The 23,150-nt window shown below is 46.7% G+C and overlaps 1 protein-coding gene across 4 annotated transcripts in view; it reads right to left on the bottom strand.

Moving 5' to 3' along the window:
* CCDC187 (coiled-coil domain containing 187) overlaps positions 1–23,150 on the bottom strand; it is a 289,883-nt gene that overhangs the window by 92,350 nt on the left and 174,383 nt on the right. For all 4 annotated transcript variants that reach the window (XM_069241620.1, XM_069241621.1, XM_069241622.1 and 1 more), the window contains 2 exons: positions 16,226–16,344; positions 11,086–11,192 (listed from right to left, as the gene is read on the bottom strand). In XM_069241620.1, coding sequence (XP_069097721.1) covers positions 11,086–11,192; positions 16,226–16,344 — 226 coding nt within the window. The remainder of the gene's footprint in view (positions 1–11,085; positions 11,193–16,225; positions 16,345–23,150) is intronic.

Genomic DNA, 23,150 nt, shown 5'->3' with positions numbered 1-23,150 from the left:
CCACCCAGTGCAGGCTTTGTTACTGGCCTCAGAGTGACAAAGGCACTCTCCCCATGGGGCCAGCAACATGTCTCGGTTTGTGGCAGGCTGCTAAAACTAGTCAGCCTACACAGATAGTCGGTTAAGTTTCAGGGGGCACCTCTAAGGTGCCCTCTGGGGTGTATTTTACAATAAAATGTACACTGGCATCAGTGTGCATTTATTGTGCTGAGAAGTTTGATACCAAACTTCCCAGTTTTCAGTGTAGCCATTATGGTGCTGTGGAGTTCGTGTTTGACAAACTCCCAGACCATATACTCCTATGGCTACCCTGCACTTACAATGTCTAAGGTTTTGTTTAGACACTGTAGGGGTACCATGCTCATGCACTGGTACCCTCACCTATGGTATAGTGCACCCTGCCTTAGGGCTGTAAGGCCTGCTAGAGGGGTGTCTTACCTATACTGCATAGGCAGTGAGAGGCTGGCATGGCACCCTGAGGGGAGTGCCATGTCGACTTACTCGTTTTGTCCTCACTAGCACACACAAGCTGGCAAGCAGGGTGTCTGTGCTGAGTGAGAGGTCTCCAGGGTGGCATAAGACATGCTGCAGCCCTTAGAGACCTTCCTTGGCATCAGGGCCCTTGGTACTAGAAGTACCAGTTACAAGGGACTTATCTGGATGCCAGGGTCTGCCAATTGTGGATACAAAAGTACAGGTTAGGGAAAGAACACTGGTGCTGGGGCCTGGTTAGCAGGCCTCAGCACACTTTCAATTGTAAACATAGCATCAGCAAAGGCAAAAAGTCAGGGGGCAACCATGCCAAGGAGGCATTTCCTTACACAACCCCCCCCCAAACGAAAGAGGATGAGACTAACCTTTCCCAAGAGAGTCTTCATTTTCTAAGTGGAAGAACCTGGAAAGGCCATCTGCATTGGCATGGGCAGTCCCAGGTCTGTGTTCCACTATAAAGTCCATTCCCTGTAGGGAGATGGACCACCTCAACAGTTTAGGATTTTCACCTTTCATTTGCATCAGCCATTTGAGAGGTCTGTGGTCAGTTTGAACTAGGAAGTGAGTCCCAAAGAGGTATGGTCTCAGCTTCTTCAGGGACCAAACCACAGCAAAGGCCTCCCTCTCAATGGCACTCCAACGCTGCTCCCTGGGGAGTAACCTCCTGCTAATGAAAGCAACAGGCTGGTCAAGGCCATCATCATTTGTTTGGGACAAAACTGCCCCTATCCCATGTTCAGAGGCATCAGTCTGAACAATGAACTGCTTAGAATAATCTGGAGCTTTGAGAACTGGTGCTGAGCACATTGCTTGTTTCAGGGTGTCAAAGGCCTGTTGGCATTCCACAGTCCAGTTCACTTTCTTGGGCATTTTCTTGGAGGTGAGTTCAGTGAGGGCTGTCACAATGGATCCATATCCCTTCACAAACCTCCTGTAATACCCAGTCAAGCCAAGGAATGCCCTGACTTGAGTCTGGGTTTTTGGAGCTACCCAGTCCAGAATAGTCTGGATCTTGGGTTGGAGTGGCTGAACTTGGCCTCCGCCTACAAGGTGTCCCAAGTAAACCACAGTTCCCTGCCCTATCTGGCATTTGGATGCCTTGATAGAGAGGCCTGCAGATTGCAGAGCCTTCAAAACCTTCCTCAGGTGGACCAGGTGATCCTGCCAGGTGGAGCTAAAGACAGCAATATCATCAAGATAAGCTGTGCTAAAGGACTCCAAGCCAGCAAGGACTTGATTCACCAACCTTTGGAAGGTGGCAGGGGCATTCTTTAAACCAAAGGGCATAACAGTAAACTGATAATGCCCATCAGGTGTGGAGAATGCTGTCTTTTCTTTTGCTCCAGGTGCTATTTTTATTTGCCAGTACCCTGCTGTCAAGTCAAAGGTACTTAGAAATTTGGCAGCACCTAATTTATCAATGAGCTCATCAGCTCTTGGAATTGGATGGGCATCTGTCTTGGTGACAGAATTGAGCCCTCTGTAGTCCACACAAAACCTCATCTCTTTCTTTCCATCTTTGGTGTGAGGTTTGGGGACTAAGACCACTGGGCTAGCCCAGGGGCTGTCAGAGCGCTCAATTACTCCCAATTCCAGCATCTTGTGGACTTCCACCTTGATGCTTTCTTTAACATGGTCAGATTGTCTAAAGATTTTGTTCTTGACAGGCATGCTGTCTCCTGTGTCCACATCATGGGTACACAGGTGTGTCTGACCAGGGGTTAAGGAGAAGAGTTCAGGAAACTGTTGTAGGACTCTCCTACAATCAGCTTGCTGTTGGCCAGAGAGGGTGTCTGAGTAGATCACTCCATCTACTGTGCCATCTTTTGGGTCTGATGACAGAAGATCAGGGAGAGGTTCACTCTCTGCCTCCTGATCCTCATCTGTTACCATCAACAGATTGACATCAGCCCTGTCGTGGAAGAGCTTAAGGCGGTTTACATGGATCACCCTCTTGGGGCTCCTGCTTGTGCCCAGGTCCACCAGGTAGGTGACCTGACTCTTCCTTTCTAGTACTGGGTAAGGCCACTCCATTTGTCCTGGAGTGCCCTGGGAGCCACAGGCTCCAGAACCCAGACTTTCTGCCCTGGTTGGAACTCAACCAGTGCAGCCTTTTGGTCATACCAAAACTTCTGGAGCTGTTGGCTGGCCTCAAGGTTTTTGGTTGCCTTTTCCATGTACTCTGCCATTCTAGAGCGAAGGCCAAGTACATAGTCCACTATGTCCTGTTTAGGCTCATGGAGAGGTCTCTCCCAGCCTTCTTTAACAAGGGCAAGTGGTCCCCTTACAGGATGACCAAACAGAAGTTCAAAGGGTGAGAATCCTACTCCCTTCTGTGGCACCTCTCTGTAAGCGAAAAGCAGACATGGCAAGAGGACATCCCATCTCCTTTTGAGCTTTTCTGGGAGCCCCATGATCATGCCTTTTAATGTCTTGTTGAATCTCTCAACCAAGCCATTAGTTTGTGGATGGTATGGTGTAGTGAATTTATAAGTCACTCCACACTCATTCCACATGTGCTTTAGGTATGCTGACATGAAGTTGGTACCTCTGTCAGACACCACCTCCTTAGGGAAACCCACTCTGGTAAAGATACCAATGAGGGCCTTGGCTACTGCAGGGGCAGTAGTCGACCTAAGGGGAATAGCTTCAGGATACCTGGTAGCATGATCCACTACTACCAGGATATACATATTTCCTGAGGCTGTGGGAGGTTCCAGTGGACCAACTATGTCCACACCCACTCTTTCAAAGGGAACCCCCACCACTGGAAGTGGAATGAGGGGGGCCTTTGGATGCCCACCTGTCTTACCACTGGCTTGACAGGTGGGGCAGGAGAGGCAAAACTCCTTAACCATGTTGGACATATTGGGCCAGTAGAAGTGGTTGACTAACCTCTCCCACGTCTTGGTTTGTCCCAAATGTCCAGCAAGGGGAATGTCATGGGCCAATGTTAGGATGAACTTCCTGAACAGCTGAGGCACTACCACTCTCCTAGTGGCACCAGGTTTGGGGTCTCTGGCCTCAGTGTACAGGAGTCCATCTTCCCAATAGACCCTATGCGTTCCATTTTTCTTGCCTTTGGACTCTTCAGCAGCTTGCTGCCTAAGGCCTTCAAGAGAGGGACAGGTTTCTTGTCCCTTACACAGCTCCTCCCTTGAGGGTCCCCCTGGGCCTAAGAGCTCAACCTGATAAGGTTCAAGCTCCAAAGGCTCAGTTCCCTCAGAGGGCAGAACTTCTTCCTGAGAAGAGAGGTTCCCTTTCTTTTGCTGTGTTGTAGTTGGTTTCCCAACTGACTTTCCTGTTCTCTTGGTAGGCTGGGCCATTCTTCCAGACTCCAGCTCTACTTGTTCACCCTGTGCCTTGCACTGTGCTCTTGTTTTCACACACACCAGTTCAGGGATACCCAGCATTGCTGCATGGGTTTTTAGTTCTACCTCAGCCCATGCTGAGGACTCCAGGTCATTTCCAAGCAGACAGTCCACTGGGATATTTGAGGAGACCACCACCTGTTTCAGGCCATTGACCCCTCCCCATTCTAAAGTAACCATTGCCATGGGATGTACTTTTCTCTGATTGTCAGCGTTGGTGACTGTGTAAGTTTTTCCAGTCAGGTATTGGCCAGGGGAAACCAGTTTCTCTGTCACCATGGTGACACTGGCACCTGTATCCCTCAGGCCCTCTATTCTAGTCCCATTAATTAAGAGTTGCTGTCTGTATTTTTGCATGTTAGGCGGCCAGACAGCTAGTGTGGCCAAATCCACCCCACCCTCAGAAACTAGAATAGCTTCAGTGTGGACCCTGATTTGCTCTGGGCACACTGTTGATCCCACTTGGAGACTAGCCATACCAGTGTTACCTGGATGGGAGTTTGGAGTGGAACCTTTCTTGGGACAGGCCTTGTCTCCAGTTTGGTGTCCATGCTGTTTACAGCTATGACACCAGGCCTTTTTGGGATCAAAGTTTTTACCCTTGTACCCATTGTTTTGTGAAGAGGCTCTGGGCCCACCCTCCTGTGCAGGTTTTTGGGGGCCTGTAGAAGACTCTTTACTATTTTTAGTTTTGGTTGTCTCATCACCCTTCCCCTGGGGAGTCTTTGTGACCCCTTTCTTTTGGTCACCCCCTGTTGAAGTCTTGGACACCCTTGTCTTGACCCAATGGTCCGCCTTCTTTCCCAATTCTTGGGGAGAAATTGGTCCTAGGTCTACCAGATGCTGATGCAGTTTATCATTGAAACAATTACTTAACAGGTGTTCTTTCACAAATAAATTGTACAGCCCATCATAATTACTTACACCACTGCCTTGAATCCAACCATCTAGTGTTTTCACTGAGTAGTCAACAAAGTCAACCCAGGTCTGGCTCGAGGATTTTTGAGCCCCCCTGAATCTAATCCTATACTCCTCAGTGGAGAATCCAAAGCCCTCAATCAGGGTACCCTTCATGAGGTCATAAGATTCTGCATCTTGTCCAGAGAGTGTGAGGAGTCTATCCCTACACTTTCCTGTGAACATTTCCCAAAGGAGAGCACCCCAGTGAGATCTGTTCACTTTTCTGGTTACACAAGCCCTCTCAAAAGCTGTGAACCATTTGGTGATGTCATCACCATCTTCATATTTAGTTACAATCCCTTTAGGGATTTTCAACATGTCAGGAGAATCTCTGACCCTATTTATGTTGCTGCCACCATTGATGGGTCCTAGGCCCATCTCTTGTCTTTCCCTCTCTATGGCTAGGATCTGTCTTTCCAAAGCCAGTCTTTTGGCCATCCTGGCTAACTGGATGTCCTCTTCACTGGGGCTATCCTCAGTGATTTCAGAGGTGTTGGTCTCTCCTGTGAGGGAACCAGCATCTCTGACTATTATTTTAGGAGTCAGGGTTTGAGGGACCCTGTTCTCCCTAGATAGGACTGGTAGGGGGGAATTTTCCTCCAAGTCACTATCCTCTTCCTCTGAGTTGCCACCCTCAGAGGGGTTGGCCTTTTCAAACTCTGCCAAAAGCTCCTGGAGCTGTATTTTGGTAGGTTTGGGGCCCATTGTTATTTTCTTTATTTTACAGAGTGACCTTAGCTCCCTCATCTTAAGATGGAGGTAAGGTGTGGTGTCGAGTTCCACCACAGTCACATCTGTGCTAGACATTTTGCTTCTAAAAGTTGGAATACTTTTTAAGAATCTACAACTGGTTCTAGAATCTAATTCAAACTTTTACAAACTTTTAAACTCTAAAAGAAATGCTAAACAGGATCTAACACAAGGCCCTAGCAGGTCTTTTAAGAATTTAGAACACTTTTCAAATTGCAAAAATCAATTTCTAATGACAATTTTGGAATTTGTCGTGTGATCAGGTATTGGCTGAGTAGTCCAGCAAATGCAAAGTCTTGTACCCCACCGCTGATCCACCAATGTAGGAAGTTGGCTCTGTATGTGCTATTTCAAAGTAAGGAATAGCATGCACAGAGTCCAAGGGTTCCCCTTAGAGGTAAAATAGTGGTAAAAATAGATAATACTAATGCTCTATTTTGTGGTAGTGTGGTCGAGCAGTAGGCTTATCCAAGGAGTAGTGTTAAGCATTTGTTGTACATACACATAGACAATAAATGAGGTACACACACTCAGAGACAAATCCAGCCAATAGGTTTTTATATAGAAAAATATCTTTTCTTAGTTTATTTTAAGAACCACAGGTTCAAATTCTACATGTAATATCTCATTCGAAAGGTATTGCAGGTAAGTACTTTAGGAACTTCAAATCATAAAAATTGCATGTATACTTTTCAAGTTATTGACAAATAGCTGTTTTAAAAGTGGACACAGTGCAATTTTCACAGTTCCTAGGGGAGGTAAGTATTTGTTAGGTTAACCAGGTAAGTAAGACACTTACAGGGCTTAGTTCTTGGTCCAAGGTAGCCCACCGTTGGGGGTTCAGAGCAACCCCAAAGTCACCACACCAGCAGCTCAGGGCCGGTCAGGTGCAGAGTTCAAAGTGGTGCCCAAAACGCATAGGCTAGAATGGAGAGAAGGGGGTGCCCCGGTTCCGGTCTGCTTGCAGGTAAGTACCCGCGTCTTCGGAGGGCAGACCAGGGGGGTTTTGTAGGGCACCGGGGGGGACACAAGTCCACACAGAAATTTCACCCTCAGCGGCGCGGGGGCGGCCGGGTGCAGTGTAGAAACAAGCGTCGGGTTCGCAATGTTAGTCTATGAGAGATCTCGGGATCTCTTCAGCGCTGCAGGCAGGCAAGGGGGGGATTCCTCGGGGAAACCTCCACTTGGGCAAGGGAGAGGGACTCCTGGGGGTCACTTCTCCAGTGAAAGTCCGGTCCTTCAGGTCCTGGGGGCTGCGGGTGCAGGGTCTCTCCCAGGCGTCGGGACTTTAGGTTCAAAGAGTCGCGGTCAGGGGAAGCCTCGGGATTCCCTCTGCAGGCGGCGCTGTGGGGGCTCAGGGGGGACAGGTTTTGGTACTCACAGTATCAGAGTAGTCCTGGGGTCCCTCCTGAGGTGTCGGATCTCCACCAGCCGAGTCGGGGTCGCCGGGTGCAGTGTTGCAAGTCTCACGCTTCTTGCGGGGAGCTTGCAGGGTTCTTTAAAGCTGCTGGAAACAAAGTTGCAGCTTTTCTTGGAGCAGGTCCGCTGTCCTCGGGAGTTTCTTGTCTTTTCGAAGCAGGGGCAGTCCTCAGAGGATGTCGAGGTCGCTGGTCCCTTTGGAAGGCGTCGCTGGAGCAGGATCTTTGGAAGGCAGGAGACAGGCCGGTGAGTTTCTGGAGCCAAGGCAGTTGTCGTCTTCTGGTCTTCCTCTGCAGGGGTTTTCAGCTAGGCAGTCCTTCTTCTTGTAGTTACAGGAATCTAATTTTCTAGGGTTCAGGGTAGCCCTTAAATACTAAATTTAAGGGCGTGTTTAGGTCTGGGGGGTTAGTAGCCAATGGCTACTAGCCCTGAGGGTGGGTACACCCTCTTTGTGCCTCCTCCCAAGGGGAGGGGGACACAATCCTAACCCTATTGGGGGAATCCTCCATCTGCAAGATGGAGGATTTCTAAAAGTTAGAGTCACCTCAGCTCAGGACACCTTAGGGGCTGTCCTGACTGGCCAGTGACTCCTCCTTGTTTTTCTCATTATTTTCTCCGGCCTTGCCGCCAAAAGTGGGGCCTGGCCGGAGGGGGCGGGCAACTCCACTAGCTGGAGTGTCCTGCTGGGTTGGCACAAAGGAGGTGAGCCTTTGAGGCTCACCGCCAGGTGTGACAATTCCTGCCTGGGGGAGGTGTTAGCATCTCCACCCAGTGCAGGCTTTGTTACTGGCCTCAGAGTGACAAAGGCACTCTCCCCATGGGGCCAGCAACATGTCTCGGTTTGTGGCAGGCTGCTAAAACTAGTCAGCCTACACAGATAGTCGGTTAAGTTTCAGGGGGCACCTCTAAGGTGCCCTCTGGGGTGTATTTTACAATAAAATGTACACTGGCATCAGTGTGCATTTATTGTGCTGAGAAGTTTGATACCAAACTTCCCAGTTTTCAGTGTAGCCATTATGGTGCTGTGGAGTTCGTGTTTGACAAACTCCCAGACCATATACTCCTATGGCTACCCTGCACTTACAATGTCTAAGGTTTTGTTTAGACACTGTAGGGGTACCATGCTCATGCACTGGTACCCTCACCTATGGTATAGTGCACCCTGCCTTAGGGCTGTAAGGCCTGCTAGAGGGGTGTCTTACCTATACTGCATAGGCAGTGAGAGGCTGGCATGGCACCCTGAGGGGAGTGCCATGTCGACTTACTCGTTTTGTCCTCACTAGCACACACAAGCTGGCAAGCAGGGTGTCTGTGCTGAGTGAGAGGTCTCCAGGGTGGCATAAGACATGCTGCAGCCCTTAGAGACCTTCCTTGGCATCAGGGCCCTTGGTACTAGAAGTACCAGTTACAAGGGACTTATCTGGATGCCAGGGTCTGCCAATTGTGGATACAAAAGTACAGGTTAGGGAAAGAACACTGGTGCTGGGGCCTGGTTAGCAGGCCTCAGCACACTTTCAATTGTAAACATAGCATCAGCAAAGGCAAAAAGTCAGGGGGCAACCATGCCAAGGAGGCATTTCCTTACAGAGTGCATCCTCACAGATGCGGCATTATGGAGTGCATCCTCACAGATGCAACATTATGGAGTGCATCCTCACAGATGCAGTGTTATGGAATGCTTCCTCACAGATGCAGCATTATGGAGTGCATCCTCACAGATGCAGCATTATGAAGCACACCCTCACAGATGCAACATTATGCGGCACATTATGGAGTGCATCCCCACAGATGCAGCATTATGGAAAGCACCCTCAAAGATGCAGCATTATGGAGTGCTTCCTTACAGATGCAGCTTTATGGAGTGCATCCTCACAGATGCAGCATTATGATGTACTTCCTCACAGATGCAGCAATATGGAGTGCATCCTCACAGATGCAGCTTTATGGAGTGCATCCTAACAGATGCAGCATTATGGAGTGCTTCCTCACAGATGCAGCATTACGGGGTGCACCCTCACAGATGCTGCATTATGGAGTGCATCCTCACAGATGCAACTTTATGGAGTGCATCCTCACAGATGCAGCATTATGAAGTACTTCCTCACAGATGCAGCAATATGGAGTGCATCCTCACAGATGCAGCTTTATGGAGTGCATCCCAAAGATGCAGCATTATGGAGTGGCTCCTCACAGATGCAGCTTTATGGAGTGCATCCTCACAGATGCAGCATTATGAAGTACTTCCTCACAGATGCAGCAATATGGAGTGCATCCTCACAGATGCAGCTTTATGGAGTGCATCCTAACAGATGCAGCATTATGGAGTGCTTCCTCACAGATGCAGCATTATGGAGTGCTTCCTCACAGATGCAACATTATGGAGTGCATCCTCACAGATGCAGTGTTATGGAATGCTTCCTCACAGATGCAGCATTATGGAGTGCATCCTCACAGATGCAGCATTATGAAGCACACCCTCACAGATGCAACATTATGCGGCACAATATGGAGTGCATCCCCACAGGTGCAGCATTATGGAATGCACCCTCAAAGATGCATTATGGAGTGCATCCTCACAGATGCAGTTTTATGGAGTGCTTCCTTACAGATGCAGCTTTATGGAGTACATCCTCACAGATGCAGCATTATGAAGTACTTCCTCACAGATGCAGCAATATGGAGTGCATCCTCACAGATGCAGCTTTATGGAGTGCATCCTAACAGATGCAGCATTATGGAGTGCTTCCTCACAGATGCAGCATTACAGGGTGCACCCTCACAGATGCTGCATTATGGAGTGCATCCTCACAGATGCAGCATTATGGAGTGCTTCTTCACAGATGCAGCAATATGGAGTGCATCCCCACAGATGCAACATTATGGAGTGCACCCTCACAGATGCAACATTATGGAGTGCATCCCAAAGATGCAGCATTATGGAGTGGCTCCTCACAGATGCAGCTTTATGGAGTGCATCCTCACAGATGCAGCATTATGAAGTACTTCCTCACAGATGCAGCAATATGGAGTGCACCCTCACAGATGCAGCTTTATGGAGTGCATCCTAACAGATGCAGCATTATGGAGTGCTTCCTCACAGATGCAGCATTATGGAGTGCTTCCTCACAGATGCAACATTATGGAGTGCATCCTCACAGATGCAGTGTTATGGAATGCTTCCTCACAGATGCAGCATTATGGAGTGCATCCTCACAGATGCAGCATTATGAAGCACACCCTCACAGATGCAACATTATGCGGTACATTATGGAGTGCATCCCCACAGATGCAGCGTTATGGAATGCACCCTCAAAGATGCAGCATTATGGAGTGCATCCTCACAGATGCAGTATTATGGAGTGCTTCCTTACAGATGCAGCTTTATGGAGTACATCCTCACAGATGCAGCATTATGGAGTGCATCCTCACAAATGCAGTAATATGGAGTGCATCCTCACAGATGCAGATTTATGAAGTACTTCCTCACAGATGCAGCAATATGGAGTGCATCCTCACAGATGCAGCTTTATGGAGTGCATCCTAACAGATGCAGCATTATGGAGTGCTTCCTCACAGATGCAGCAGTATGGAGCGCCTTCTCATAGAGTAAAAAATATGGCAGGTTTCAAAGCTCAAACAGCAGAAGGACGCTTCGAGGGAATAAAAGCAACACTTTAGCCATGCACCATGGGAGGGACAAACATAGAAAGAGGAAATAAAACCAGCAAAAAGGAAATAAAACCAGCATGCACTAGCCAAAGCAAAGTACGGAAATAAGACTGATGATGAAGCCAGTCAGTGGTAAGGAAAGGATGGCTCTAAGCCCTTTAAGTTAACAAAATGTTTCACAAGTGAGCACGCATGTGCTGTCTCAGGTGAGACCTAAACAGGAACCTGCAGCAGAGCTACCACTTTTTTCAGGGAAAGACCTGCTATACATGCCCAGATTTGTAGTTAAATAATAGTTAGGTTCCCAAAGAAGCCTTGTAATCAGAGGCACATCTTGTCATTTTGATAATTTACAAAGTAAATATCTGGACCGACTCGCTCACCATTTCTGACAAATACGTTTTAGGAATGTCTTTTGCTTTACCTTTCTTGTCGACAGGTCTAGTGGGCTCCTTGTGGCCATCCACAAGAGGCTGATGAAGCTTGGATGAGGTTTTGCTTGTCTCTTCTGCTGTCAGGACATGCAACTCCCTAATTTATGCAGAAAAACATGAAAAACAATTATGCACCATTATGTACTCTGTGCACCACGGATGCCTATCCAAGCGGGCGAGATCCATGCAAGATTTTCAGGATACCCTATAAGTATAATCTTGAACTTTAATGGAAATCAGTTAGATAATCAGTGGTAGCTGTGAAAAAGTTGATCAGGGGATATTTGCTGGACCTCCCGCTAGCCTCACATTTGTCAGTCCTTCTCCATTGTTTTCAATGGGCTGATGCCTGCCTTGCCTGTATCTTGATGTCAGCTGTGGCACTCAATATGAGGCCCCAACAGTATTGCAGTTTAAGCAGAAGGGTAGGCGCAGTTATTCAAGTGATGCATTTCTTCACAATTGCAACATAGTTGGAGGTTACCCCTAGTCACTGGCCATGGACACAGGTTGATACGCCATTGTCGGTTTAACATTAGAGGCTCTTGGTCATCTTCAGAGAGACCCATAAAACCTGACACTGATGCCAATCCTGACCTTCTCTCATTGACATTTAGCCCCACCTACTGGCAATCATTGTGTTTCTTCTATAACTTGCAGGTCCCCTGGCAAAGTATTTATTCTGAAATGCTGCAAACATCTATTGAAGTGTACATATTAGTTTTTCAAAAGCGAAAACTCAAAGTAATTTGCCCAGTATCATACAAATAAGTCAAGTAGAGCAAACCAGGAGTAGAAGCTGTGTCTCCTGGTTTCATTATCAAATGTTTAGCAACCAGCCTCAATCTTTGGTATAGCATGATAAGCAATGTCAATAAAAGATCTACTGGCGAAATATAACATTTTTGTTTGACTAAGTTCACAATTCTTGCAGTGCTTTTTTACATATATCTTAAGTCCCTGCAAGTAGCCACAAAGGTCAATGGGCAGGATTTCCCTTCCGGGGTTGGGTCGTTTCAGTGTCATATAATGGGAATGGATTTACCAATCACCTAAAGAAACTCCAGGGTGTGTCTGGCTCTAGGACGCACTGTCTTGTGCACAGTCCTTTGACAGCAGAAAGACTAGTCCTCACACATTTGCCACAGGGCATTCTCTCCTTGGATGTGGCAATGTCATAAGTGAGACCTGGCTGCCAAGAATGAGACATTACTATATCCTGGACGCCATGAGTAAGGCCTCACTCACTTCTGAAACAGGGTGTCAGTCTTGACTATATCCTGGCTGCCATGCGCAAAACCTATCCCTGAATCTGAGTTGGACCTCACTTCATTCGGACTGCTATTAGTGAGACCAGATCATATCTCTGATGCCATTAGAGAGACCTCACTCCATCAAGCAATGAGGTGTGGGAAATCATTAGAATGCACAGCCAAATCCTTACTGCCATAAATGAGAATTTGTTACTTTCCAGAGCCCAGAAGAGAGACCTCACTCTATCCTGGAACGAGGTGTGAGAGCTCACTATAGCTTGACTGCCATGAGTGAAATCTCACTTCATAGTGGCTGCAACGGGCGAGACCTGACTATATCCCGGATCCTGATCAGTCAACCCTGGAACAAGGTGTGAGACCTCATTCTAGTCCACCACCCAAGAAGGATAGTGCACTGTATTCTAGATGCTATGACTGAGACCTCACTCTACGCACCTCCCAGCTGTGATACTCGACTCAATTCTGGCTACGACGACTGGATGCTTGTTCTATCATGGCCAATGGCGAGGGAGAGACTTCATTCTTTCATAGTTGGTAAGGGAGAGCATTGCCTGTTTAACAGCTGCTGTGAATGGGATTTCACTTTATTCTGGTTGCCATTAGTGAGACTGGACTCTTGGAGACCCCCTATCAAGAGGGAGCATTAATTCTGTATTATTTCCATGAGTAATACCTTGCACTAGTCTGACCTCCATGAGTGAGTTGTCTCCCTGCAGCCTGCAAGAAGTGAATCTTGGTTCTCTCCAGACCGTGGAATGAGGCTTTCTATCCGTGCTGCCATGAAGGAAATCTCACTCCATCCTGGCTTCCATTAGTGAAACTTGACTCTATCTTTGCTGCCACACGAGTGAGACTTCTTATTCTTGCTGCAGCGAGTGACACCTTGCTTTGTCCTTGCTGCCATAAGACAGGCGTTACATTGGCATTGCAACTGTCAGTGAGACTTGACTGTGTTCTTGGTGCCATGAGTGAGACTATGGATGTTCTACTAAATATCGACCCCCGCCCCCACAATATTGTGTCCCAAAAATATTGAAGGCAGAATACTGAAGGTCAAAATATTGAAAGGTAAGAGCGTATATAGAGGAGGTATAGATTTACTAATCCTTACTCCAATGCTACATACCTTTAAGGTGTATATATATATATATATATATATATATATATATATATATATATATATATATATATATACACACACATACCTACATATATATACATACACACACACATATATATATATATACATACACACACACACACACACACACATATATATATATATATATATATATATATATATATATATATATATATATATATATATATATACACATATATATACATATATTTATACCTCACATAGGTACATATATGCGGAGTTAGGAGTAGTAAATTTACACTTACTTCCCTGTCAATATATTGGGTTTAATATTTTGTCCTCAATATTCTGTGCCATCGATATTCTGGTTTGGATAGTCAGGGTGCACACCGGAGATTTCCTATCCTTGTTGCCATGAGTGACACCCTGCTCTGCCTTTGCTGCCATGTGGCAGGCTTTACACTGAGTCTTTGAAGTACACAGAGGTCCTCCCTTCCTGCCCTGGATCTAGACACACTACAAGAGTATATGTAGCCATTTGTGTGGGTACAGGACACAGCGTATTCAGGTGTAAGTCAGGCAGTATCCAGCTCCACCCTCCCCCATCAGCCATTTAAAGGCCCATTGAGGCCCATCAAGTATTTTTGTATGCAAGGTGGGGGCTCGCTTAAGAAAAGTCCTAAGATACCTAAGATACACTGGCAAACCACACTTCCCCATGAAACCGTAATTGCATGACATTTCATTGAATTTAGCAAAATTGTGATGTAAAATCCTGATTTTTGTGAGAAATAATTATGAGATTTCTCACATCCATCGTCGATGTTTGTGCAGGGCTGTATAAGAGACAAACTACTATTGTATAAAACCAGGTATTATAATCTAGTGTTGTAGTCTACTTAGTTCAATTGAAGTGAAACAACAATATGATCTCAGAAACCACAGACGAGTACGAGAGACCAGGACAGGTAGTCATGTGGTCTCTCTACACGTAAACACTCTGTGGAAGTTGCATCCTTTGTTCCTGTAAGGCAACAGTATGAATCTTTGTCATAGCATGATTCGCTGCTGACACTCACCAGAAGTAAACTGCTTTGTGGCAGACAAGCAGTAGTCCCAGCCCTCACCTACAGCAGAAGTGATGGATGGTCCGATCTTGTGGTCTATCTTACATCTTAGTGGGTCCTTCAGTCAGACCACATCCATTGTCTTCAGACAGCTTCTTTCTCTATACTTGGATTTAGTTGTTTGTTGACTCTGCCTTCAGCACCTGTCGTGTGTCAAAGATTACTTGGGTGCTGTCTCAGCCATTTATTTGGAGGTCCACCTTCAGAGTCCTTCTCAAATGGCACATCTTTATCTTAATTTCTCTCAGACTGTCTTTCTTCCACCTTCTTAAATAACATGAATACTAAAGGGGAAGATTTCGGACTTTTATACTTGTGAGTAGTAATTCAACACTTCTTTTGATGGTGTGGTGTTGGAGGATGGAATTAGTTTAGAGAAGGGTCTACACGCACAAGTTTGATTTGTTGCGGAGGACCTTGAGGAGTATGTAGTGGGGGGTGGGATAAATGATGGAACTATTATCTCTGCAGTAGGGAGACACTTGAAACAGTAGCATTGCAGGAATGACTTGGGCCCTGTTGAAGCCAAAGAAAATGGCCCATTTGACTGTTGTTGGGTAATAAAACACATCAATTATCATGGTAAATAATAGGGTCTGAAATTGAAGCCTTCCACCTATCATATTTCTGTTTTCCACATTCACACAACATCACCTTCTGGGCTAAGGTAAATTACCCACTTGCTGACGGTAAAGAACCTAACACACTCTTACCAGGAATACTTATTGGGCTTTTCATACTCGATTTGCATGCTTATCTTAAGTGCTAAAATTGCTGGTGTGATTGTGTAAATTCGGTTTCAGAGTTTCTGCAACACTGCATATTTTAGAGGACAGTAAGGGAAAGAGAAAAGCGTGTAAACAAGCATTTCTGATGTACTATACTTGTGGAATGATAGCAGAATGTCTGGAAATCTATGCCTTCTATAGATTTCTTGGGCTAACCATAGGGACTCATGTCATCTGAAAATCCCCACTAGTGAGCAAGTCTTAAATGTATGCCTTTGATACAAAGCTATTCACATTATTTGTTACGTATCCTCATAAGGATAAAGGTTCCCGTCCGTAGTAGGGATCTGCATTGGTGCTGAGCACTAGTTCTGAAAAGGTGCATCAGAAGATGCGCATTGAACATCACCACTTGTGCACAATACCTTGGCTGTGCAGCCTCATTGATTATTGTACTATCCGCATCCCCACTGATTACTGTACTATCCCCTGCTCTCTTTCCGGGTGTCCCATCCATACCTTGAACAGATAAGCAATGCCTCGACAATCTGCGTTACTCAAAAAACAGCTAACAGTATGATCCTTCCAGGGGTGTTCAAGGTAGGCCTAAGAGTGATAAATATTGCTGGTTTCTCAGGATATCTGAAAAATAAATGTATATATATAGAACTTAAATGGAACTGATTTAGATACTCAGTGGTTATCCAGGAAATCTTTCATCAGTCTGGCCCATACTGTGGATACCTCTGATCCATACAATAACCTCCTCACCCCTTTCCAAATCAATAAATATGAGTGCATAAATGCATAGGTTGCGCCAAACAAAGACCATTTCTGTACACACGCCGATGAAGCCGGGTTGGTACTGGAATGAACACATTTGCACCAGTACCACTTACCTTTCCATATTTAGATCACAGGGGGAAGGCCTCATGTGCTTTGCAGTGCCTGGAAACTTTTGCACTGTCAGTTTCTCACCACCATCTCTCATTTCCCTTTTTTTAGGTTCATCCAAACTCTGGTGAAAAGGAGGGAAGAAAGAGACTCAATTAGTATTGCGCTTTTCTGTTTTGTAAATTTAAATTTCTACTACATACAGGATGGTACCCACAATTCACAGCTTTTTGTTTATTGAACCATGCTTAACTTAGCTCTGAGTGACAGTGCCATCACTGACATATTCACTCGAAATCAGCACCTTTATGATACTTGCGCTTACGGAGAGAACAACACTAACAAGCATTTACAATGCAATAGGTCTCACATTTTCTTGAGTTGGGGCTTTTGGCATTGTAAATTCAGAACTGGACTTTTCTTGCCACATAAATTGGTCAACCCCATCTCATAATTTTTTCTTTTTCTGCCATGTTTTGGTGGTCACTGGCAGCTACTGACATCAAAAATCACAAGCCCTTGAGGAGAGACGAGATGACTGCAGTACTGAAATTTTTTATTTTTTTATTTTAACAGAATGAAAAGTCTTGCAAGCCTTCTTGTCTGCATTTTAACAATCAGAGCAGCCTGAGAAGATGTATGGCCCTAATAAAGGAGATAAGCAATGCCCTGTGTGCCATGCCTCTGAGGGCTGTAAGGGAGGGATCCTAGAGAGAGAGAGACTCCAGATGCAATGCTAAGCAAGTTTCACATCATTGCTTCTAGGTTTAGCTACATTATACCAGAAAGGGTATATTATGGCTTTCATGAGCAGTGAACAACCGGGTGTTTCTTTTGTAAAATAAGCTTATTTTAGGAGCAAGAGGTGAACGTGCAAAGCACTGGAATAAAGCCAAAACAAATGTCAGCGACATGGGAGGAGGTCGGAGGAATGGAATGCTGCAATAAAACGCAGGAGGAACACGCCTTAAACACCCACAGTGAAAGGGGAGCACCAAAGAAATAACAAAAATAGTCACAGAAACAGATAAAGAAACAAGAGTGGAATAATACAGTAGTTTGTCACTGCTCTGAAACAGAAAAAGGAGGGAGAAAAAGGCTGAACTGACCACTAGCGAACAAGAATTTTTAAAGAACACTGCAACCCTCAAATGAAATTGCTTTAAGCCATAAGAAGTATACTAAAAGTATACACGATGTCGAACGTCTGGGTTTGACCTAAAAACTGAAAGATGGGCGGTGTTCTACATCTAAAACTTCTTCATCCTGAGGTGAAATAATGGATCCCGTAATAATACATGCTGCAGTTTTACCATTTTTAAGGGCTCTAAATAACAGGTGCTGCTATCACCCAGTTTAATAGATCTTAATGTACCGACCCGGGAATGATGAAATGTTATGTTAGTTCTAATAGGATTCCTACTCATGACCTGCACACCACACACAGATGTCACCATTGAGGGCTTAACTAGCTGAGCAATCATCTTTTTTTATAATACTCAACAATACTGCACTATGGAAGTGATATCTAACATTCCTCCAAGAGGGGCAGTTCTGTTCCAGATTTTGAGGATATTGAGATAAAATATATTAACATGTAATCTAAATGAGAATAATTTACCCAGTCAATGCTTGCCATGTACATGTGGACCTCGTTTAAATACCCTGCACTAAGACATGCTTGATCTTAGCCAGAAAGATTTCTGCCAATGATTTTCCTTAGTATAAACGTCCGCATCAGCTTAGTCTTAGAAGGGTAAGGTTTTCTGGAGATGTTCTGAGGGTGGACCTGTTTTCTTGAACTCTACAAAACGCAGCCTTCTGAATTCTGCGAAAGGTGAAAACACTACTTCTTCAGAGGTTCATTTCTACCTTGCTGCTTCCCTCTCTGGGGTTGCCTAATTGGCATCAAATCAAACCACTGAATGTTGTGTCTGTCGAGTGTGAATTGGACCATTGACTCATGTACACACAGCTGCACGTTTTATAACTCTGCCAGTGTTGACCCAAACCAATGTGCATTTTTACCTTAGAAGTTAACAAAAACAGAGATGTAAACTCCTGTACACAGTACTGAATCGTGTTTGAAATGTAGAAAACGCAGCAGACGATATAATGAGTCCAGCAAGAAATAAAGCAGTTAAGGATCTCTAGAACAACTTGCATAGCATTACTATATGAATCCATGCACAAGAAGGCCATGTTTGTAACCGTCCAGGCCAGGTTTCCCACGATGTGCTGCTCCAGTACAGGTTTTTTCTTTATTTATTTTTTGTGTTGTAATTTTTTATTGACATTTCAGGGAAGAACAATGCCAACAGCAACCAACAGGGTTACAACAATCCAGGAAAACAGAAATACAATAAACAGGTATGTCTGTCAATGGTAACATAAGGATTCCAGGTGGGAAACACAGCCAAACAATCAAGTAGGTAACGATGAGGGTGGAGGATGGCTGAATGCAAAAATAAGGAATCTGCATGAAGGGGGGATGGGACCAGAAGGGGAAGGCGACAGCAGAGGTGTACGTCCAGCCAGGATACCAGAGTGGAGGAAATGGAGGAGGCAGAGTAGGAAGGCAAAAGTGAGGGCAGGAGTGTAGAGCAGAAGACAGAGGGAGGGGGGTGGGGAAGAGGAGAACAGGAGAGGAAAGAGAGGGGGCTGGGGACTAGGAGTCTTCTGTTGGACCAGGTCGAGAACACTACCGCCGAGGCAGGCACAAAGCTCACATCAGCCCTCCCTCAAGAAATAAGGACCAGATAAGGAGAAACTTGTTGGTTTTATCCAGCCAATAATTTGAGTAATATCTCGTAGGAGGCGGTTCTGTACACTAACTCCTCGTGTGTTTACAACTGCAAGGAATGGCAGTGATGTAGGATACAAATCTTAGCCGCTGTCAGAGTGGTGGTGAACAACCTAAGGCCATGATGGGTCAGCTGGGAAGAGTCCACAGGTTGTGAAGTAGGACCAGCGGGCCTGGCAATAGGATGAGCATGGCTACTGGCTCCCTCAACATAGATCCCTCCCATACCCAGAAGATGCAAATGTCTGGGCATTTGAAGGGCAGATGAACAATGTTGCAATGTATGTGTCCGCACCTCCAGCAGGTACAGTGGGGCAACAGACTTTCCAACTTGAGCCTCACAAGTATCTAGTGCCACACCTGCAGGATTTTGAAAAGTTAGAATTTCATCTGGGCCTCCCATGCGCCCTGACCCAGGCCCTCTAGGAGCTCCACCCCGTCCTGCTCCTCGTACTCCAGTTGGAGGCAAGCCTGTCAGGTTGCCTTCAGATGCACTGCCTGCGGCTGGGAGTAGCAATGGAGAATCAGAGGGTTATACACCTCGGATATCACTCCCTTAGACTGACCCCATGTATGGAGATAGTTGAGAACTGCAGAGGAAGGGATGGGCCAGGGTTGGGGCCCAGTCTGAGTGTTAGGCAATGGCAAAGTTGTGTATTTCACCAGTGTTGGTTATGAGGAAGGCTGAATTATTCTTGTAGCATGGCGTAGGATTTGAGTTCACCCTGCGAGATCAGATGTCTGAGAGTATGAATCCCCACATCCCACCAGGGGCCCCAATTGAGCATGTCCCCCAAGCGGATTGCATCATTATACCAAATGGGCACCTTATCACTATGGTGAACATCCACAGAGAGGAGCTTGGGTTCTGGACATCGTCAGTAGCATGGGGTTTGCCAGCCTGGCCTTTGTGACAATGGCATATATAGGGAACGGAGCCCTGCTGGACTCACCTTGATTCAGTTCCCTAATGCAACCCAAAACTTGGGGTCATGGACCTGGGCGCTCAAATACATCAGTTGTGCCAAGTGCAGGACAATGCAGTAATGCTCAGCCGAGGGGAGGCCAAGGCATCCAGAGGCCAATAAGTTTACCGATGGCAAAGCGAGATCTAATCAGCCCCCAAATGAATGACTTGGTGCCCTTGTCAATCTGCATTAGCACCTTAAAGGGGTGTCAACAGGGGTAGCATGCCCAGTTCACAGGTGAACCTTCGCTATTAGCATCCTCACCCACCGTGACAGATTCAAGCGGGTCCACTTTTTGAAATCAAGCTGCATCTGCACCAGGAGCGGTCCCCGGTTATCCTCCACCATGCGCACCAAATCCCTGCTGACGTAGATGCCTAGGTATTTGAGATGAGAGGTGCTCCACTGGAACCCATCTATGGCAGCACAGGTGGTTAGCCTTGAGAGCCACAAAGCCTCGTTCATACCCCAATTAACACTGTAGCCAGATTTGGCCACAAAAGCATTGATAGTCTCCAGCAATGCTAGGATGGAGGAGGATAGTACAGAGAGTGTGAGCAGGATTTCATCTGCATACAAAAAGAGCGTCAAGGGTCTGCTTGGCCTGAGGATGACCATAATCCATCCCTACTAAAGTATTGCCGCCGCTAGGGGCTCCATAGTAAGGAGGAACAGCAGAGGGGACAACAGGCACCCCCGTTGCCTTCCCCGGTGGGGACCTCAGTCTTGGTCCACTTGTAAAATTCAGCCGTGAAGCTGTCCTGCCCAGGGGCTTTGTGGTAGGTTAGAGATGGCTTGTACAATCTCCTGTTTGGTGATCTCTCCCTTGAGTAATTCCTTACATCTCTAGGAGAGGCAGGGCAGTTGGACGCTGTCAAGAAAGGAAAGGAACTGTGCCAGGTCAGGCACCATTTCAGTGGAGTAGAGAACCTGGTAACAGGAAGGCTAAAAAGTCCCCCAGAGTCAGTGGTGATGGCAGGGATAGCCATTCTCACTTCACTTTGCAGCAGTTGTCCCACCAGGAGCATGCCCACCTTCTCTCCCTGCTCATAATGCCTGTACCTCAATTTCTGGAGTGCATATTCAGCTGTGGATGTAAAGAGGGCGTTGAGTTTCCCGCACACCTTCTCTAGGCCTTAACTAGTGGCGTCAGAGGGGCTGGCTGTGTAGGGACTCATGAGGCTTGTAATGTCTTCCTCCAGCATTTTCTACCACAATTCTCTAAGTTTGGTGGGTAAGGCTGCATCCCTCATCAGCTGGCCTCTGATGGTCGCCTTCTTCGCCACCCACAGAGTCAGAGCAGAGTCCACCAATCCCTTGTTATGTTCCAGGTAGGTGTGAATGTGGGATTTGAGTCATTCCTTACCTGCAGGCTTGTTAAAGCAGAATAGATTAAGGCGTCAGGGCTTGCGGTGTGGCCACGAAAGACCTAGATCAGACAACAAGTAGGGGAAAGAGTGGTCCCAGTGCACGCTCTCCAGTATGGACGCATCACACACAAGAGGGTGCATGGGCTGAGTCATGAGGAAGGAGTACAACCTTGACTGGGTGCAGTGCACTGGTGACAAATAGGTGTATTCCTTGTCCATGGGGGTGCAAGAGGCGCCATATGTCTAAGAGGCCATGACCCACCCTGAGGTCGCCAATAAGAACCCGATCCACATTATTGACCACATCAGTTGGGCTCATATGGTCAAAGATCATATCCCAAGCCAGATTCCAGTCGCCCCCAGTAGCAAATTTGCAGTGTCTATCTCAATCAGCAATTGGGCTAAGCAGAGGAGAAAATAAGCTTTTTGGCCCCATCAGCACATAAATGGAGCCTACACAGAGCACTTTGCCACCAATCTTCAGTTTGGCAAACGTGTACCTCCCTCAGGGTCTATCCAGCACTTGAGCACAGTGTACGGGATAATCTTGTAAATTAGGATGGCCAGATCTCAGTTCTGGGGTGCCGATGGCCACCGACCTGCCGTGAGGAGCAGCAACCATGGCTCTCCTTACCCACCCAGTCCCTCTGCAGCTTCTCCCCCTCTGCACCTCTGAGGCTATATGGATGTGTTTAGAGTTAAGGTATGTAAGCACCTTCTTACACTTGACATAGTGTGTGAGGCCATTCATGTTCCAAGAGATGAAAGTTACTGCTGCCTGTGGAGGCATCTCAAGCACTGGAACACAGGGGGGAGACATGGATACAGGACAAAATGGTGGTTGGCACAGTCCACTAAGCACAGTGTGCAGGCCCCCCAAAAGCTGGGCAGGGAAGGGGGCTGCCTGCAGATGTGGAGTAGGGGTCTCGATCTGGAGCTGGAAGAAGAGGCAGGAAAGGCGGGCAAGTAACAGGGAGGGGTGAAAAAAGTCTAAACATGAGGGAGAAGAAAAAAGAAGGAGGAATAAGAGGCAGAAACAGATGACCAAAAAGTAAAACTATCAGAACTGGTAACACTTGTTACAACTCTTGGCCACACACTGTAAACTGTAAAACGCCAAGCCCAGGGAGGTCCAAGAAGAGTGTGGGATGGGGGAAGCATCCAGCTGTGAACCTAGGAAAAGCACTGAAAATGGCAAACAACGCGTGGACGGGTGAGTGAAGGAAGCCTGGAGAGGGGGATTTTGGGGGGGACGCCGGCCAAGAGGGAAGAGATAGATCACCCCTCATATCACTATCCCAGGCAACAGCGAGGGCGGTAGGCAGAAACGAAAATAATAAGACTAGGTGGAACGGAGAGAGGGAGGTGTGGCCGGCCCAGGTTCCAAGGTAACATAGGAGCATGCAGAGGCATGGGCACAGGGCACCTCAGCGAGGGCAGGATGCCTCTGGGGAAGGGGGGGAGGACCCCCCCTGGAGGTTGGGGCAGCACTAGTAACAGTGAGTCAGCAGAGAGCATGGCCTGGGCACAACAAGAACAATAAACAGGAAACTCTAAAAATCAAACGTTAAACCAACAACAGTGTGCAGCCATGCCAATCTCAGCCTTCATGCTCAAGGGTCCAATGAGCCGTGGACTTCAGTGCCCTCCACCTTCTCTTGGATGCCAAAGAAGTGGACATCTTGTCGTGCATGACCCTGAGTTCCTGGTCCCTATCCAGAATGAGATTGACTCTGTCTTTTAAAGATAAGAGGCAGTGATCCAGACCCTCCGCCTTGTCATAGAAGCT

The sequence above is a fragment of the Pleurodeles waltl genome, chromosome 6 (genome assembly GCF_031143425.1).
Source record: "Pleurodeles waltl isolate 20211129_DDA chromosome 6, aPleWal1.hap1.20221129, whole genome shotgun sequence".
Lineage (NCBI taxonomy): Eukaryota > Metazoa > Chordata > Amphibia > Caudata > Salamandridae > Pleurodeles > Pleurodeles waltl.
The sequence above is the reverse complement of the archived record's forward strand: the minus strand, read 5'-3'. Positions and strand labels throughout refer to the sequence as shown.